Genomic DNA, 18132 nt, shown 5'->3' on the forward strand with positions numbered 1-18132 from the left:
TAGAAATGAGGGTACGGGGAGTGGGGGGGTCAAGGGAGATTGTTTCTTTTACTTATTAATGTAAAGCACTTTGTGTTGCACTCTACCTGTATGAAAAGTGCTATATAAATAAATAAAGTTTAAGTTTAAGAATACTGGGAAACTGCTCTCTGTTTTTATAAAGTTTTGGCTCATTTTTCTGAGCTGAACTACACTTGTTTCAGCGGACTCCTTCCATCCATCCATCTGGTAACATGAATAGTTGATGAACCTTCAGCGCTTCAACAAACGGCCCATCTGCACCAGCACTCCTGCAGCACAGCTGCCGCCCGCAACTCGCCCCTTATTACCTCCTGCGTCCCCCGTGAAAGTCATCAATGCCACATTATATGCACTGCAGTGAAGACGACTCTGCAGGTTAACTTTACAGAGGGGACGGCGCCTGCGTGGTGATGATGCTGATGCGGGTGACGCCACGAGCATCATCAGCAGCAGCAGCAGCAGAGGCAGCAGCAGCTGACGCGGACAGGACCAGGCTGATCAGCAGCATTATCAGCATCAGCAGCAGCAGAGGCATCAGAGGCATCAGCAGCAGCAGAGGAACCAGCAGAGGAACCAGCAGCTCCAGCTCGACTCCCCGGTCCTCTCTCACGATGCTCGGCTGCAGGATGCGCGGCTGCTCGGCGCTGCTCTCGCTGCTCCTGGCCGGCGTCACCGCCGCGGCGTCCTCGGATCTGTTTGACAACCAGCTGGGCGACATCAATTACTGCAAAAAGCAATGCCAGCTCACCATCAAAAACAAAACCCCCGCTAGAGTAAGTTATTCCCCGACCGCTAAAACGGGTTTGCGCCGTTTGCCTTTTGTAGAAAACGCAGGTTTTAATTGTGAAAAATGTCTGGGATACGTGCGTAATGACTACACGGTTTCGATCTTTTTCTCTGCCCTTGGATCAATCAGACCGAGAAAAAAAGATACAGCTCATTTCCTCTGCAGCTTAAAGGCCAGCCTTATAAGAGGTGGGCTGCATTCATTCAGGCTCAGCCCGACATGTATCTGCTTAACACTGCACAAGAAGAGGACCAGTTCTCCATCTGCAGTTAGATCAGGCGTAATGGAGGATCTGGGGGCGCACACAGACAGTCTTGAAGCCTTTTTTTACGTTTAATGACAGTTTACACGATATCCTCCTGCGCGGACCAGGCCAAACTGGACCGGAGCAGGACGGAAGAACAAGAAGAAGATGATGATGGTGGTGGTGGTTAGGATGTTTTCTTTCTTTATGGCTTCCTGATGTAGGAGATTTGCAGTGTTGGTGGGTTTTATTTTATCCCCACTACCACCCCCTCCCCTCCTCCTCTGCCATCAGGTGTGGTTCAGACATCCTGCAAGGCAGCAGGAACACAACTGCAAAGCGGATAAGGACTATGATGGAAACCCAGCAGACTGGGTATATGATATATTTATATAGTGAATATACTGTATATATACATATATTTATCTTGTTGTGAGATGACCATGCTCGACGCTACTTTAACTGTAGAGATAAAGCAGAAAAAGTCATTCAGCCAAGGTTTGGGATAAGCACCTTTCCTTTATCAGCTTGCTGTGAATCATCAAGGAAAGAGTCAAGATGATGAAAAGGCTGCATTACAGCCTTCATGGTTGCGTTAGGGAATCTCTTTGTCTCCTCTGTTCACAGTGAGCTCATCAGAGGGTGCTGTTTCCCTGTTTTGCAGGGAAAATTGAACCATGTGGGGAGGAAGAGCAGTAATGTGCATCTCCCTTTCCCACAACCACCACAATACCCTACAGAAGTTTAAAACTCCTTGCTTATTACCATTGTTTTTCTTCTGACTGTGACTGAAAGCATCTTCTAAACTGTTTATGCCAGACCACAGGATGACAGCTTCTCCGTGTCATTAGGGGATGTTGTGACTCCTCTTTGTCACATTTCCAAAACAAGGTTACGTGAAGTTTATCCAAGACTATCAGACACATCTCTAATTTTGCAACACCGCCCCACATCCCCCTTCTCTTCCCTCTGTCTGGCTGTTAGGACTCCATAATGAATGCCTGTCATCGTGGCTGTCGTCTTTACTCCATCTGCCAGTTTGTCAGTGGAAACGGCTTTAATACCAGCAGGGAGGAGTGCCAAGGAGGTGAGCTTGTGTGTCAGTCCGTCTGCTTGTTTGGATGAGTTTGATGGAGTTGCATATCAAAGAGGACGCTACAAAGGTTTTAATTCCCAAATCTTTCCAAAATCCCAGCTGGTGTTTATACAGGCCTAATAGGATTTTAAAATGAGCTGCAAAATGGGTCCTAAGTGGGATTGTCCATAGGTTTGTTCATATGGAGTCACTGTGAGATCCCCCTGAATTTTAGACTGGACTAGTTATAGCTACCGTATACGAGTCCCACACAATTTGGCCCCTTTTCATCCCAACCTCTTTTCAGTACACTTGTATCCCTCATGGGCTCTATATATTTGGCCCGCAAAGGGTTCCCATCTGGGGCCGATAATACTGAAACCAAAGAGAGACCCATTCCAAATTGTCAGTTTCAAGCCCAAGCCTACTCTGTTCCCAAAATGCCCACTTTTAATCCAGATGGGCCCCACATGTACATGCTGACTGGGATTAATGAGAGTGCCATAATGATTATTTATTTATTTTTAATTACATAATTCAAGAAAATGATGTGCTAAAATATGACTTCAGCCAAAGTAAGAGCGATGTTTGCTGTAGATCAAAGGTTTTTCAGCCAAGGGCAGTTTGCAACTCCGTCATACTATATTCACAGCTTCCAGCAGAGATGGAGCCCAACTTCAAAGTGCTGAACACCTCAGTTCTGGTAAATGTTGTCATGTTTCCTGAAAGCTGGCCGGTTCAGTGTGTATTTTTTGGTTGTTAGAAGGTATTTGCCCTGTTTGAACTGCCATATTGGAAAATCAATGAGGTGATTTGCCATCTAGACAGCAGGTACTCATTTGCTTGGCTGTTTCAATAACAGCAACATGGAGTAAAGTGTCTCAACTAGGGCCAGGAGGTCCAACGGCTCCCTTGCATTTCCATCACTGTTTTATCTCTACAGACACCAACTAATTGTAGAGCTCCATCTCTGCTCTCTTTCAAGCTCCTTTTATTTATTCCTGGCCACTCGCAACCTCGTCTATACTGATTTTTCCCTCGCAAGTATTCCGCCCAGCCTCAACTGTCCTCTCCTCTTTCTCTGCAGCCTGCCAGGAGGCATATATTAAACTCTTGGAGCAGGAGGCGTGCAGCACCGGCTGTGCTAGCCAACCCTCTGAACCTGAGATCAAGAGGAGGAAGGTGAGAACGGCCACTCTGTACTCAGTAGATTCATATACAAACACTCACACACATTTATGAACACAGTAAATGTCGCCATAAGGAGCATTTGCATGCTTCATACAAACAGTCAAATGCTTTTTCTGTGTAATTATACGACCTGCTCTCTCTTTTGTAGCTGAGGGCCATGACCCTGCGTCCAAAACCCCCTTCTGTGATGGAGGCTTTGTCCGGCTGGTGCAATGACATTGTCAGCTCTGCCCAGAGCTTCATCTCCTCCACCTGGACCTTCTACCTGCAGGCTGATGATGGCAAGGTTGTGGTTTTCCAGGTAAGACTCAACCAAGGCTGTGTTTTCACTAACATGCTTAATCCCCCTTATGAGCCTGGTCCTGCTCAAGGTTTCTTCCCTCCTAGAGGAGAGTTTTTCTTGCCACTGTTTGGCTTAAGCTTTTTCTCCCACTAGGGGAGTTTTTACCTGCTATTGTTTATGTAATAATTGCTCAGGGGTTTATGTTCTGGGTCTCTGGAAAGCGGCTAGAGACAACTTTTGTTGTAATAGATGCTATATAAATAAAATTGAATTGAACGGGTTCAAACAAAAGGGGTTCTCAAATTTTTGATGAGTAAACTCTAATGAACTTACAAAAAGACACAAAAATAATTAAATATAACATTATCCGATATTTCCAATGGGTTTTACAAAATTGAAAATTTTAAGAGGGGATTGGAAAATAACTAGAGGCCAAAATCTGGGACTCGTTAAAAATATGTAGGACTTCAGTGTTTGGGAAGACACATATCAGATCAAAAAGTCTGGGACATTTGTAGAAGTCAGGCTATTTGATGCTTTAAAAGCGAGCAGTACAGTTTTTAAATTAAGGCAAAATGTAACAGGGTGCAGACAGGTGAGCACAGGGGCAGACGAGTTCAGGACTCTTTGTTCCAGTACAAATTTGGACCAGTTGGATATGATGACGGCAGCCAAAGCTGATCCAGAGTGTAGTGTTTTTCAAAGTCAAGGTGAGAGAAAGTGAAAGCGTGTTTTAATAACTCCTTAGAAAACTGAGTAAAACTGGAAAAAATAGAAATGTAAAGACTTGTAACAAGACTTGACTATCCAAATCCTTACTGTTAGATTAAAGCTGTTTGATGTGGATAACATTCAAGATCAGCATGAAGGGATACAAACAAAACACACCAATAGCAAACAATTAAAAGCTCTTATTAATTACCCATGGAAGTTGCAGGACTCTTGTTTTTTTTTAACATCTAGTTGGCTATTACTGTTTTTTTGCAGTTTTTTTGCAATTTGACCTGTCCATTTTGCAACGTGGCCCAGCTCCTCATCAGAATTTCTCCAGGTTTTGACTAATTCACTTCCAAGAACAGAAAATGTTGCTTTAATAACATTTTTAGCCAGTGAAGGATTTATATCAGAAAGACGATTTGTAAGAACTTCAAATTTGCAAGAATCTGTGGGTTTTAAAGGCATATAGTCATCATCATCAAGATCATAAAGAGGCTAACTTGTGGTTCCTCTTAGCTGAAAATAAAAGCAAATGTAAATAATTGCATTGACTCAGAGACTGGAGCCTGGCCACAACGGCCACGTCAGCAGAGAGACCCAACCACTCAGCCACTTTGGAGTCAAAACCTATTAACCCAACCTGCATGACTTTGGCATGTGAGAAAAAAAACTGATATCACACACAAAACACATTCAAACTCCACCCAACTGCAACCCGCTTGCTGTGAAGCAGCAGTGCGATCATTTACACCTCCAAAGAAATAGTGTCTTTCCGAGCAGTTTGAAGCATTTCAGACACAACTTCTTTGTTCAATAAAAATCGCAGGGACAGTGATGTCATCATAAACTCACTACCCTCACTAAATGGTGCAGAAAAACAACATAGAACTAATAAATACAGTGATTTTTACATATTTTATATTTTTAATTGAGGATTAAGAGCAATCAGCAGATGCTCATAGATTATTTGATGGGGTTACTTCATCTCCCTGTTATAATAATGAATTATCTCCTTGGCGAATAACTGCTCTGGAGTTTGAGTCTGTGCCAGCCGCCTGCACATTTCACTGCCCATTACGACCTCGGTGCATCTGTGCAGGCTGCGTGAGCGAGAGCACAAAGCAGGGTGGGAAAAAACATGTTTAAATTCCAAGAACTTTTTTTTTTAATTTTCAAAACACTTAAATTGTTTATAAATGTCCTCTTAAGTTATGTCACAGCCCTCAGTTGTCATGCATATTTAATAACTGTGGCTCTGCCAATTGTGAACTCACTCATGATGGAAACACACTGCAAGATTTAACACAGATTTAACTGATAAGAGTAAAGTTTTGGATGCGATAAGTAGATATTAAGAAGTACATTTTTAAATGTGAAAAGATTTAGTAGAAGAAGCCTTTCATTCTGAGAAACAACAGCCTACATCTCTGCGCTGATACAGAAAACACTTCAAATCTTCAATAAATTAATTAAATTATTTCAAAGGGAAAAATAATCCTACACTCGTTCCACTTATTACGTTGTATATTTTCTTTTTCTAAAATTGATATTGTAAATATAGGTTGATGCAGATTCCTCAGAAGTACAAGAAGAGATGATGTAGGGTTTTCTTAAATGAGTTAAGGAGCGGTTTTGCAACAGTAAAAAAAAAAAAAGAAAAGAAAAGAAAATACACCTCTGTTTTAAAGCTATAATACAATTTGGTCTCTATAACCACTGTGCTAACCAATCCTATCCTACAACTTAAAAAATAAAGAGCAGAAACCGGCCTCTTTGTCAAGTATTTTTCTGTTTAGATACTGTAAGTGATTTTCATGGTAATTTTAGCTACATAATCAAAGGCTTCAGTGGGAAATGATAGTTTTTACGCACCCTTACTCGCACACATGCAATTCTGAATAAGAGAGCTCTCATATAGGGAGGTTCGTTGTTTGGATGTCATCGTACGGAGCATTTCAGCACGCTGAGAACATAAAATTACCAACATTTCTTTTGGACGTGGTGATGGACGTTTGCTCTTTCTGGAAGTGACGTGCAGCCCCAAGCGGTGAGGGGAAGCCAGTCTCAGCGGGGCAGTGAGGAAACTAGGAAGCTGGTTCTCCGCCACCAACTTGACAGATTGACTCTTTGAGTATTGAAACAACAGAAAATGTCTAGCTAAGCTGAGGGACAGCAAAAGGGAGAAAATGGGCTGGTGCTGACTGAAATACAAATGATGTGGATATCCAGAAAGAGCTGACAGTCCACATCCAGCCATCTCCTCAGCCGTGTGACATCATGCTGTGAGTGTTACATGCAGCGTCAAACACTTTAAAAGCCAGTAACCCATGGTCAGTCAGTAACCTCTTTTGACGCAAACCAGAGCCTTAAATTGACATTTTAAGAAGTATCAGCATATTCCCCCAGTTCTTCATTTTTACTTTGTTCTTTGCAGGCTCCAGTCAATGATAGGTTATTAGTGGGTTTAGTGTCAGACACAATCACACTGGATGAAGACTTCCTGCACCTTAACTGCAGCGTGTCAGCGAGCTTGCCTTTAGAACAAACTCAATGTATTGTGCGGATGAATATGAAGAGATATCACTGGTCATTTTGTTCGTGGTGATTAGATTAGTGATTCTGCCTGAATGGGTTTTAAAGACAGAAGGAAAGTTGAACAGGACATCCTTGATATAACTGCATAATAGATAATAGGACTCAAGGTAACGCAAGAATCACGGCTCCTGCACATACAGAGTAATTCATTTCATTTATTGATTCATTCCATGCCAAAACCATTATACATATATATATATATATATATATATATATATATATATATATATATATATATATATATATATATATATATATATATATATATATATATATATATATATATATATATATATATATACTTCAAGGACATGCTTATTAGCACAAGGTACATGCACACATCAGATTCATCACAGCGTGTAGGCTGGCCTCTAAAAACACTTTAGAAAGATAGAAATTAGGTACTTCAGTTAGGTTTCGTTTTTTTAACTAATACATACATGCAGGATGAACCAACTCTTTCATCAAGACCACTGTCAAATGTATCTTTTAAAATGGACCTGAACTACTTTTATCTGTTTACTTCAACTCTGAGAGAGCTGTCGCTATTACGTTTGTCTAACATTTATAAGTCAGCCAGCTGTTTGTTCATAATCTTTAGCCGACTGTGTCAAACATTACTCAACTCTTTTCAACGGCTAGTGCTCAACACTCAAGGGCGCAATTTCCACTGGGGACAGGGGGGACATGTCCCCCCCACTTTTCAAAATCATGTTTTTGTCCCCCCCACTTTTTACAACGGTAGGCTCAGCCTGTAATTGCAAATCATCAAGACACTCTGTGTGAAGGCTCCTGATGGCACGGCAGCACGGCTGTGTTGCAGGTAGGCTGTGCAGAGATGAGTAGCCAAATATTACTCAACGTTACTTTATACCTTAAACTTAAGATTTCATAACCTTAAGATTTCAAGAGAAGTGGTGCTGTGAATTTCCTTGGCTCCATTATAAACAAGGAGTCAATGAAATCCTATGTTTTTTTCTGTGCCCAAGCTTTTGAAAATGAAAAATCAAGCCTGGCCAAGAATGCAGATCCAGCATTTTCCCAAAACGGTTTCCATATCAGGAAAAAAAAGTTAAAAAGTGTCTAAAAAAGTAAATGCATATTAAAATTGTTTGATTGTTCGCATTCACACACACATAGTCTTACAAAGCCACACTGCACATCCACGCTACAGCTACACGCACAAATTTGCCGTTCCTACTTGTGCCCCCCCCACCTCTGAAACTAAAATTTCGCCCTTGTCAACACTTGATCCATATTCTGACCAATTTACAATAATTATCCCCTTAGTTAACAGTTTTCTGCTCTTTAAAGAAATGCCGACATTTCTTTTTCTTTTTACTTTCATATTTGTAGCATTTAACATGTCACTTACCCTCTGATCACTGCACAGTGACCCTGACAAAAATGGGACTAAAACTAATATTTCATTTACTGTAAACTAATCGTGCACCTCCTCCCAGCCAGTGTTTTTAGGCACTGTTTTGAGACAAAATGCTTGGTGTTCAAATCATAACCAAGAAAGAGACATTTTGGAGAGATAAACTCATATCCTAGACCTTTACTGCCTCTTTTATTCTCTCTACCTTTAAACTCCAGCACTCTTTGTGCTCTATATTTCTCACAATGCACAACACTTACAGATCAGGCTGTGTTTATTAAGAAAGTTGGCGTACAGTACTCTTCTCTCTGTGTATTTAACACTGATGGCACATCTGGTTTCAGTGCAGTGGTTTCTGGTTTCAGTCAAAAAAGACTGAAGAAGAGGGAATAACCTTGGCTTTAAAATGTTATTATAATTTATTTTTGTTTAGAGGATATAAGTCCCTTCCAGCCATCGTTTTTTTTTTTAGACCCACTTAATCCTCGACGGGGTCACGGGGGTCTGCTGGAGCCTTTTCCAGCTCATCTCAGGCAAAACGCAGGGGTCCACCCTGGACAGGTCGCCAGGCTATCGCAGGGGATATAAGTCATTTCCTAAATGAAACTGAAAAGGACCAACACAGAGAATGAAACTGTGAGAGGTTTCTCATGTGTGCCAGGATGAATGATGAATGAATGACGATGACACTATTGTAAGGGAACATAAGCTTTACTTTTCTAAATAAGTTTATGATTGTGTTGTTGCTCAGGTCACCAGTGGTATTGTTACAAATTGCAGCTGCTGCTGTTGTGGAAGGAAGGTCAGCAGTCAGGAAACAAAATCCTCTTTTCATGAGGTCACTGGGTGAATCAGAAAACACTGGGGAAGAAAAGCCTACATGAAGTATGCTGGGGGAAAAAATAAGTCAATGGATACCTTGACACTATTGAAATTAAGATATATGTGTTTATCAACTTAGATGGAGCATGTTGTTATCATGTGAAAGCAGAAAACCAGCAGCAAAACGGCTCCAAAACCACACACTAATCCATACATGGACAAAGAAATCAGTCTGAGGGTCTGATGCAGCCCCAGACCGTCTCACTCTGGCCCTCCTTAATAAAACCCAACAAAAATGCATTTGGATAAAGATTATTTTGGTGATTCAAAACAAAGACTGTGCTCTATATTCCCATTTACCTTTACTGCAGCAGAGAGCGCTGTTCAGAGTGGACTCATCATTTTTGGGTCGGATTGGGTCAAGAATGTTTAATGTGTCAAGTGAGCATAGCTGTGTTCACAGAGAATAATACCAAGATATTTTTCAACAGAGTAGAACAAAAAAAACAGAAAAAGGTTTCTAGATCACTGTACTTGCTGAATTTTATATATTTTTTTACATAATAGAATCCAAAAATTGGCAGAAGCAGTTAAGTTAAAGTTAAAAGTGACCGCACACCGTTGTGAAACCGAGCAAACCGTCATCTGTGGGGGAACTTTTGAAAATATAATTGTCAGAATCAGAGTCCATGAATTGATTACATCATATGATGTGTGGCCTGTTGTCTACTTTAACTGTGAAAATATGACCCAATGAGGAAAAAATGTTCAACACCACTAAACTGCTTAATTTGCAATTTTCTGTTCAAACACTTAATCATTTTTGAATGTAGTCTGGTTACAGTGATCTAAGCGATTTACAACCGCTAATCAGAGTCAGACTGCAAAAAAAAGCAATCAGGATACTTCACAATGTGGGTTATAAGGATCACACAATCACACTGTTTTTAAAGTTGCATGTGTTGAAATTCTGGGACATTGTCAAACTAAAAACTCTACAAATCATATTCAAGGCGAGAACTGATTCACTTCCAGGCAATTTACAGAAAACGTTTTGTGACAGGGAGGGGGGTTATAATTTAAGAGGAAAATTTAATTTCAAAAAACAATGTGTTAATTCTAAAAGGAATGTGTATCTCAGTTGTTGGAGTGGATCTATGGAATGGGTTGGGTGATGTGTTGAAGCAATGAATGTACAAATATAAATCCATTTAAAAAAACGGTACAAAAAGGAAGTTCTGGGAAGTTATTTGATTGAGGAGGAGCTATGTTAAGGCAATATTGTGTTTGTTAGCTGGTTAGAAAATTGGTAGCCTAATAGGTAAATTAGCAGCTATTTATTATTAATATTTATGTTTAATTTATGATAGAGGTAACAAAGGGGCAGGGTTTAATAGGTTTTACTTCTACCTGCTCCTTTTCGGACACTGTTTTTTTTTTGTCCCCTGTTTGTATTACGTTTTTGTTGTTGTTGCTTTTTTTTCTGTATGTTTTGAATTTGTTTTAAAATTTTATATTTTTTTCCCTATGTGTTCGAAATAAACAATTCAATCAATCAATCAATCAATCAATCAATCAATCAATCAATCAATCAATCAATCAATCAATCAATCAATCAATCAATCAATCAATCAATCAATCAATCAATCAAATCTCTTTTGGGCACAATTTTTGATTTTAAAACAAATAACTATTTGTAAAGAAAATGTATTCAATCAAAGAAAATACAGATGAGGTCAAAAATGTTATATCCTCTGTTTTGCGTTTGCGACCTTTAACTCAAAATGGTTTTTTAAGAGAGGAGCAGGCATCTAAAATTGTCCCCAAAATAGCTGAATGTGTTTGCTGAGCTCTTTTTTCCCCCTGTTTTCCTCTTCAGAGCCAGCCAGAGATGGAGTACTCGATGCCGGAGCTGCAGGCTCCTCGTTCCAGTGTGGCGGACAAACCCTGGCCTCAGGTCCACTCTCACACCCAGAGACCCCACGGTGAGAACATATTCACATGTCCACTTTTACACGTGTTTATCAGGCTTCCTATTTCAGCGCTTGCAAATAAGACACCATTATCTTTCTCGAATAAAGGATCTTAAAATGTCATTTTTGTTTTTTGTGCTTTTTTTTCATGCAGGTGTGAGGGGTCATGGAGAAAAGGGAGCGCCCAAGGCAGTAGGCAAAGGGAAGCACCCTGCCCCGCACACAGAGGACCCCACAGCTGAACACGACTTCCTGGGCTGCATGTCACGGTCAGCTGCCTGCTCTGCTCAAACCGAAATCATCTAATACAGATGCAGTGATTTTCATTTTTTTTTTCATTTTATTCTTTATTTCATTCAAAAAAAATAAAATAATACAAATACAAATGTTCTTAAATTGTGAATGAAAAGGGAGCAGAAAGAAGAAGAATCTTATCTGATCTGCCCCTTTTTCCAAGAAATAACTTCACAAATAACATAAATTAAAAATACTAATAATAAAAAACAACAACTAAGTGAATAAAAAAACTAAAATTAAATTAAATTAAAATAAAATAAAATTACCGCCGCCTATGGGTATGTCAATCAAACTCAACTAACATATTTCATTATATTTACTTAACATACAGGCTTTAATTGTACTTTTGAATGTAATGTTTGATTTGGATTCTTTGTTTTCTTTATTCAGATTGTTCCATAAACTGATTCCTTTCCAATTGCAATTTACTTGGTCGAATCTTGTTTCCCGTTTCTTTAAAAAGCTGGCTTGCCAGGGTTAACTGGGACCTGTTTTCTTTCTAAGAACTTTACCACAGACAAAACCATATTTTAAAGTTTCTTTAAAAATGTTATTGTATAAACCAGTGGCAATATTTAACTTTAATATTTTCTCCAGAACTGCAGTTGGTTACAGAGCCTCTCTCTCTCTGTTACTAACGATAAGTATTAGTTCAAACTCCAGCAGAAAAGGAGTTACAATAAATCACACTTTATCGTTATCTCATCTTTAGGAAGATAACTAACTATTATCTGCTGGCTGTGTGCTCTGGTAGTTTTATTTTAGCCTCTTAACTTTTATCAGCATTATAAAACTGGGGATGCTCCGTACTGTGATGCTCTTGTTGATTTGACGTTTTTCTCATCGAGAAAGTTTTATCTCATAAGCAATACAATTTGCTATCTTTAGATATTCTGTACTCTATCTTTAAGAGAGTCCAGCAACCCTGAGAAAGAAACTCTACGGTCGCTTGTCATTGCAGTCTCATTATTTCTGACACTACTCACAATACGTGACTGAGGGAAACTTTTTGGTTGGCTCAGTCACATAAACAGAGTCTTGCTTTGTTCTCCAACCTTCTCTTCACCACAGCAGACCGGTACGGAGTCTGCATTACTGCAGACGCTGCAATAATCTACCTGTCAGTCATGTTGCACTTGTGAAGAAGAAAGATAGTTAAACTCCTCCGCTTAAGGCAGTTCCCAACTAGGGCTGGGTATCAATTCAAATGTCAAGAATCAATTCGATTCCGATTCTTAAGATTCCGAATCGATTATCATGATTTGATTCGATCCGATTCGATATCTATTTGGCTTAGTGTTATTTAAAAAGTTTTTTGAGCTGTTGCCTGAATTATATGACTGTAAAATAACTAGTGAAATAATAATTTCACAATAATTATTGTGAAATAACTAAGAAATAAATAACTCAAACAGGCCTTTCAATATCCATTTAAAGTGCAAAAAAAGAAATAAATTGCAACAGTTCATGCAGTAAACAAATCATTTTAGCTTATCTAATTTATTCTGTCATCACGTACACATATTGCCATGAAGCACCTGGCATTTTTCAGAAGTGTGATGACAAACTGTGTGTCTGACTACTGGGATTAAAGTTCACCTGGCGAAAATGTAATGATGGGGGGAAAAAAAAAAAATCGATCTTTAGACATAAGAATCAATTTTTAGGAATTAATATGAGAATCGATTAAGAATCGGAAAATCAATTTTTTTCCAACACAGGCCTATTCCCAACACCTCAATCCTGTTGAATTTACTCGACATCTGGTGGCTGGCACTATGCTGTATGACTGATTTAAAAAGAGGCACACCTTCCAGTGGGAGTGCCTCTTTTTGAATCAGTCATGCAGCTTGAAAGGGGTTGGAGTGGCGTTGAAGTCAAACTCCACCACCTTAAAGCAGCTGCCTGAAAGAGATGTAGACATGATTCTAAACTGTGCTTATCTATTGTATTGCCCAAAAAAAATTACACATATTTTTCATTATCACTGTAAATTCTGCCAGCTATTGAAAATTAGCACAGCACGTCTCCTTTGTTTCACTGTTGGAGTCACAGTACTATTCTGTGTCTTGCTGTTGTGTACTTTTCAGACCACACTTTCTACTGAAACCGACAAAGATGTAAGATTAAACTCAGACCATCTGGTTCTGAAAATACCAAATAAATCTAATGTATTATTTACAGTAAAACACTCGATAACATCCGATTATTTGACCGGAAACTTTAATTGCATCATATAATTGTTGTTTAAGCACATAAAACTACACCAGTTCTACACAAGGGAAACATGATTAGTAGTTTTTTTCTGTAAATCAGGGAAACTCATTCAGACTCGAGGTTCCCTGTGTTTAAATCCTGCTCTTGTGTTTTCCAGGCGGTCCGGCCTTCCTCGGTGGATTTTAGCTGCATGTCTCTTCCTTTCCATCATGGTCATGTTGTGGCTGAGCTGTGCCAGCCTCGTCACCGCCCCGGAGCAGCATATCAAGACACAGGTACGCACGTGGAACAGTATATCTTAATTATTTTGTCATATCCCGTGTTTGGGAGTTTGGCCTGTGATGTTTGATTGCTCACCTGGGTGGATGTGCACTTTGCACTTTCCACTCGATTCTGTAAAAAAGAAATCTTCTCTGTATCAGGAACATTTGTGCTGTGAGGCAGGAGCGCTAACCACCAGAGGTGTCTTCAGTATTCACATTCATTACTCAGGTAGAAGTATAGATACTAGAGTTTAAAAATACTCCTGTAGAAGTTGAAGTATCAACTCAAGTTTTTTACTCAAGTAAAAGTATAAAAGTACTGGTTTCAAAACTACTTAAAGTATAAAAGTAAAAGTAATGTAAGGGGGAAAAAGCCATTAAGGACAAAAGCCATTGAAAATGAATGCATCTTAGTATTCTGCAAATATATTAAAGAACCATATATGTGTACTATTGAGCATTAACATGTGTTTCAGAGAGCAGGAGATATGATGACTAGTTGCCTATAAGTATTGTAATGGTGCAAAAAGTCAAACTTCAGAGGCATGTTATCATTTATCCTAACCTTTATTGGAATGTACATCCAAGTTTAGTTGCAGGAATCTGAGGGAACGGATGTAAGAACAAAACTGGACAAGAACATCTGAAACAACCACAACCAAATTCACTCTATCCGGATGGAGCAATTTAACTGGATAGTTTTTTTTTTAAAGGCCGAAATGAAATAGAGTAACGAGGCTGTTTTTAAAATGTAAGGAGTAAAAAGTACAGATAATTGCGTCAAAATGTAAGGAGTAAAAGTAAAAGGTCGTCTGAAAAATAATTACTCCAGTGAAGTATAGATAACCAAAATTTCTACTTAAGTAAGGTAACAAAGTATTTGTACTTCGTTACTTGACACCTTTGCTAACCACCAATGTAACATTCATGCTGCATCTTGAAAGTTAAAAGCGATGGTTATGTGGCATCAGGTCTCAATGGCTTCACACTTATCCTACCAGACTGCAGCTAAATAATCACACACGTGTTTTGTGTGCTGGCAGATCTGTTCATGCTTGGGTGCTGTATTTTGCAAGCGTGCCCTCAGTTACTTTGTCGTTGATGCAACAGAAATCTTCATCTGTTTTGACAGACTGTGTGAAAAAGCATTAACCCGTGATGTAAACATCTCCTGTTTAAATCGCTGAAATTGTCTCCTCTGGTTAATCCTCTGTATCTTCCTCAAAGACTCTGGGTTACTAGGGCAACAGTTCTCTGCATCCTCTTCTTACTAAGAAGTCGGAAAAGAGACTTTTAAATGACTGGAGAAGGCAAACATGTTACATAAACTGTCAAATTATGAAACCATCTTAAAGCTTTTTGAAGAAGTCTTGGAGACAGATTTACTGAGGTGGGAATAAATGAGTGCGTGCTCACAAATCACAAATAGCACCAATGGGAGTGTCCAGAACTGTGAGTGCTGGCCTGAAAATGCTCTGATTCACAAACACTAGGGCAACCAACTCATTGTTAGAAAGACCTGAGTGGTTGGCGTAGAGTCGCAAACAGGCAGATATGCAACATGGCCAAGAGCAAAGACCTCAGTGTTCACACCTGTCAGATGTTAAATTATCTCTGCACCTGGATAGTAAATGCTCGCTTTACAATTTAACCCCTGACATTAGGGCTGTGCGATTAATCGATTTTAAATCTAAATCGGATTTATTAATCAAGACGATGTTAAAAAAAGGAAAATCGGAAAATCGATTTTCCTTTTTTGCAGCTGGCTGCATTACAGACAGAGCTCGTCTAGTCATCTTTGTTTGGTAAAGAAAATTGTAAATGTTGTCACTTTACTAAACTCAAGGAGGATTTACAGTATCTTTCAATTGCACTTCATTCCCAATAGGGAAATTTGTTTGCTATTTTTCTTTAAAAATAAAGATAAAATATTTGAAACAATTTATTTCATTGTCTTTTGTAGTTTTACCAAAAAAATCAAAATCGAAAATCGGGTTTTCAGAGAAAAAAATTGTGATTTTATTTTTGTCCAAAATCGCCCAGCCCTACCTGACACAATGCTAAATCTGCTCCATGGGGAGATCTTGTTATTAAATGTCTGTGTTAATGACCGTGTGTATGTTTACTCATTGTCATTACTCTTATATGTGTTTTCCTAGTTGAGTATCAATGGAGATAAAGAGTTTCTGGAGCACGTCCACAAAGTCAATCCGTTCCACCTGAGCCCCATGATTGCCGTCACTGTGAAGCAGTCGGAGGAGATTCAAGAAGCCGGGCCGCTGCCGCTCAAAGTCGACCTCAGCAAAACATGTGTTTAGGACGAGCCGGTGGGAGAGCTGCTGTCTCGTTTCCTGTGGTAACCGTGTCTAAACTCGGTGGCCGGTCAGTGACACAAACACATCACGCCAGTTTTCAAAGTTTTCAAAACCTACTCTAAAAAGCATGGCACCCCATCCGTCATTTAAATCATGAAAAACATCTAGCTTTTATGGATCAGATGGGTTTTTCAAGTCGCCACACCTGTCGTGCATTTGATTTCCTTGTACAGTCCAGATTCCTGCAAGCACATTCTCAGATTATCAGTAATGATCCCCCTGCTCTTTGAACACTGATGAGACGGTGCCCTTGTCTCAGAGACACACAAAGACGAGCGGAGAGGATAGATTACTGCAGTGCTCTCACTTTAGTTTACCATGTCTAGTCTGGATAAATGCTGAGATTCATGTAAATGTAATTTTCTTTGTTCTCACAGAGTTAGGATTAATTAAAAAGGCTCCCTCTGAGCACAGGGATCAAAGAAGTCAGAGAGAGGAGCTCTCGCTGCAGGAAATAAATACTGTAGCTTACACTTTATGATCTGTTTACATAATCGGCATTATGAGCTACTCAGAAATATTGCCTCCGTGAATGGCCGCGAAATTGAAAATCATCTTCTTGACAGGGTTCTCAGGTGAGTGATCATTGCCAGAGAAACAAAAACTAAATTAGAGTGTTTTATAATCTAATTCCTGCGTGTGTGGATGTTTCTGCAGCGTGTATTCATCTCTGGAGAACAAATTCAAAGAGTTAGAGCCAGCTGTGCTGTGTGAGAATGATTTATCCTCTTGTCTATTTACTCTCAATCTTCAACATGAGTTATCATTTTAACATGAGCGTCATAGAAGTGCCATGAACAGTTACTGCATCGTACAAATGTAAATCCTCTATGTGTGAATTCATTGCAATACAGGCTGGATAAAGACTTGCAGAAGGATGTTTGCACCTATTACTGTATCATAATTACAATATTATTATTATTATTATTATCATACTATGGTTCTTATATCACTTCCAGGAGTTTGTAGCTGTTACATGTGCCATGTGCTTTCTGATAGCTGACTATTTTATATGTCCTAGGAGCACATACTGAAGGATAAACCCTGTAACAATGTGTAATGCAAAGCTTTTCATATAGATCTTTGTTATTAAACAGAGTTGCACAGTCTTAGAGAAGAGATTGTGTTTTCCTCTCAGTGCTTTTGATGTCCTGTGATGCTCTCCTTTAACCCAGGCTATGTAGACGATAAACTGTGCATGCCAGTAATTCTTTGATAGTTTATCCTAACTGCGCGCCATGCTGATGTGGCACAGCTTTACTGTACTCTTGTTCTTTTCATTCGATTTGATTTGACTCTTTGTGTTAATATTTATAGTAAACACTGAATAGATTGTGAAATGGTGAATGATAATATCCTCATGATTTACAGGAATTAATCTTGATTAAAAAGCCATCTGATCAATACAAGTATTGGTTCAAGCTGAAGGTACCGGTATGTCACAAGGAGTGTGCTAGTGAGGGTGTACACTTTTTTTGGATGGTCTGTTGATTTTCAGTAAATAATGCATACAACATGATGAAATAAACAGTTTTCATTGTAAATAACACATGCAAGTGGGATTCTTTTCTTTTAGAAAGTAGAATATAAACTTCTTGAATGATTCGCAGTATAGAGTTTGAGTGCATTTGTGTTTGCATGTAATTACATATGAATCTAGCTTGTTTCCTTTAAGAATAAACCGAAATATGTAGAGGCAAGAACATTTATCTAAGGTTATACCTGAAGAATCATGGTCGTCCCTCCTGAGCATCTTACAGAACTATGGCTGTTTATATGCTGTTATGAGAGCTGCCTCTCCTGCAGAGAGGGGTTTTGCAAGAATGTGGGAGCACAGATTTGCCTCTGGGCCGGTGCATTAAACCCAGCTCACAGTCTGCTTTCCAGTTCA

General features: G+C 39.3%; 1 protein-coding gene across 1 annotated transcript; it reads left to right on the top strand.

Annotated features, from left to right (window-relative positions):
- Positions 1 to 413: 413 nt before the first annotated feature.
- tmem59l (transmembrane protein 59-like) lies at positions 414 to 17813 on the top strand. The gene is made up of 8 exons (XM_061737671.1): positions 414 to 794; positions 2037 to 2139; positions 3215 to 3309; positions 3467 to 3619; positions 10996 to 11101; positions 11244 to 11358; positions 13761 to 13878; positions 16026 to 17813. The coding sequence occupies exons 1-8, from the start codon at positions 432 to 434 to the stop codon at positions 16182 to 16184; spliced, it is 1212 nt and encodes a 403-aa protein (XP_061593655.1). The 5' UTR covers positions 414 to 431; the 3' UTR covers positions 16185 to 17813.
- The last annotated feature ends 319 nt before the right edge of the window (positions 17814 to 18132 follow it).

This window comes from Cololabis saira, chromosome 13 (genome assembly GCF_033807715.1).
Source record: "Cololabis saira isolate AMF1-May2022 chromosome 13, fColSai1.1, whole genome shotgun sequence".
Taxonomy (NCBI): domain Eukaryota; kingdom Metazoa; phylum Chordata; class Actinopteri; order Beloniformes; family Belonidae; genus Cololabis; species Cololabis saira.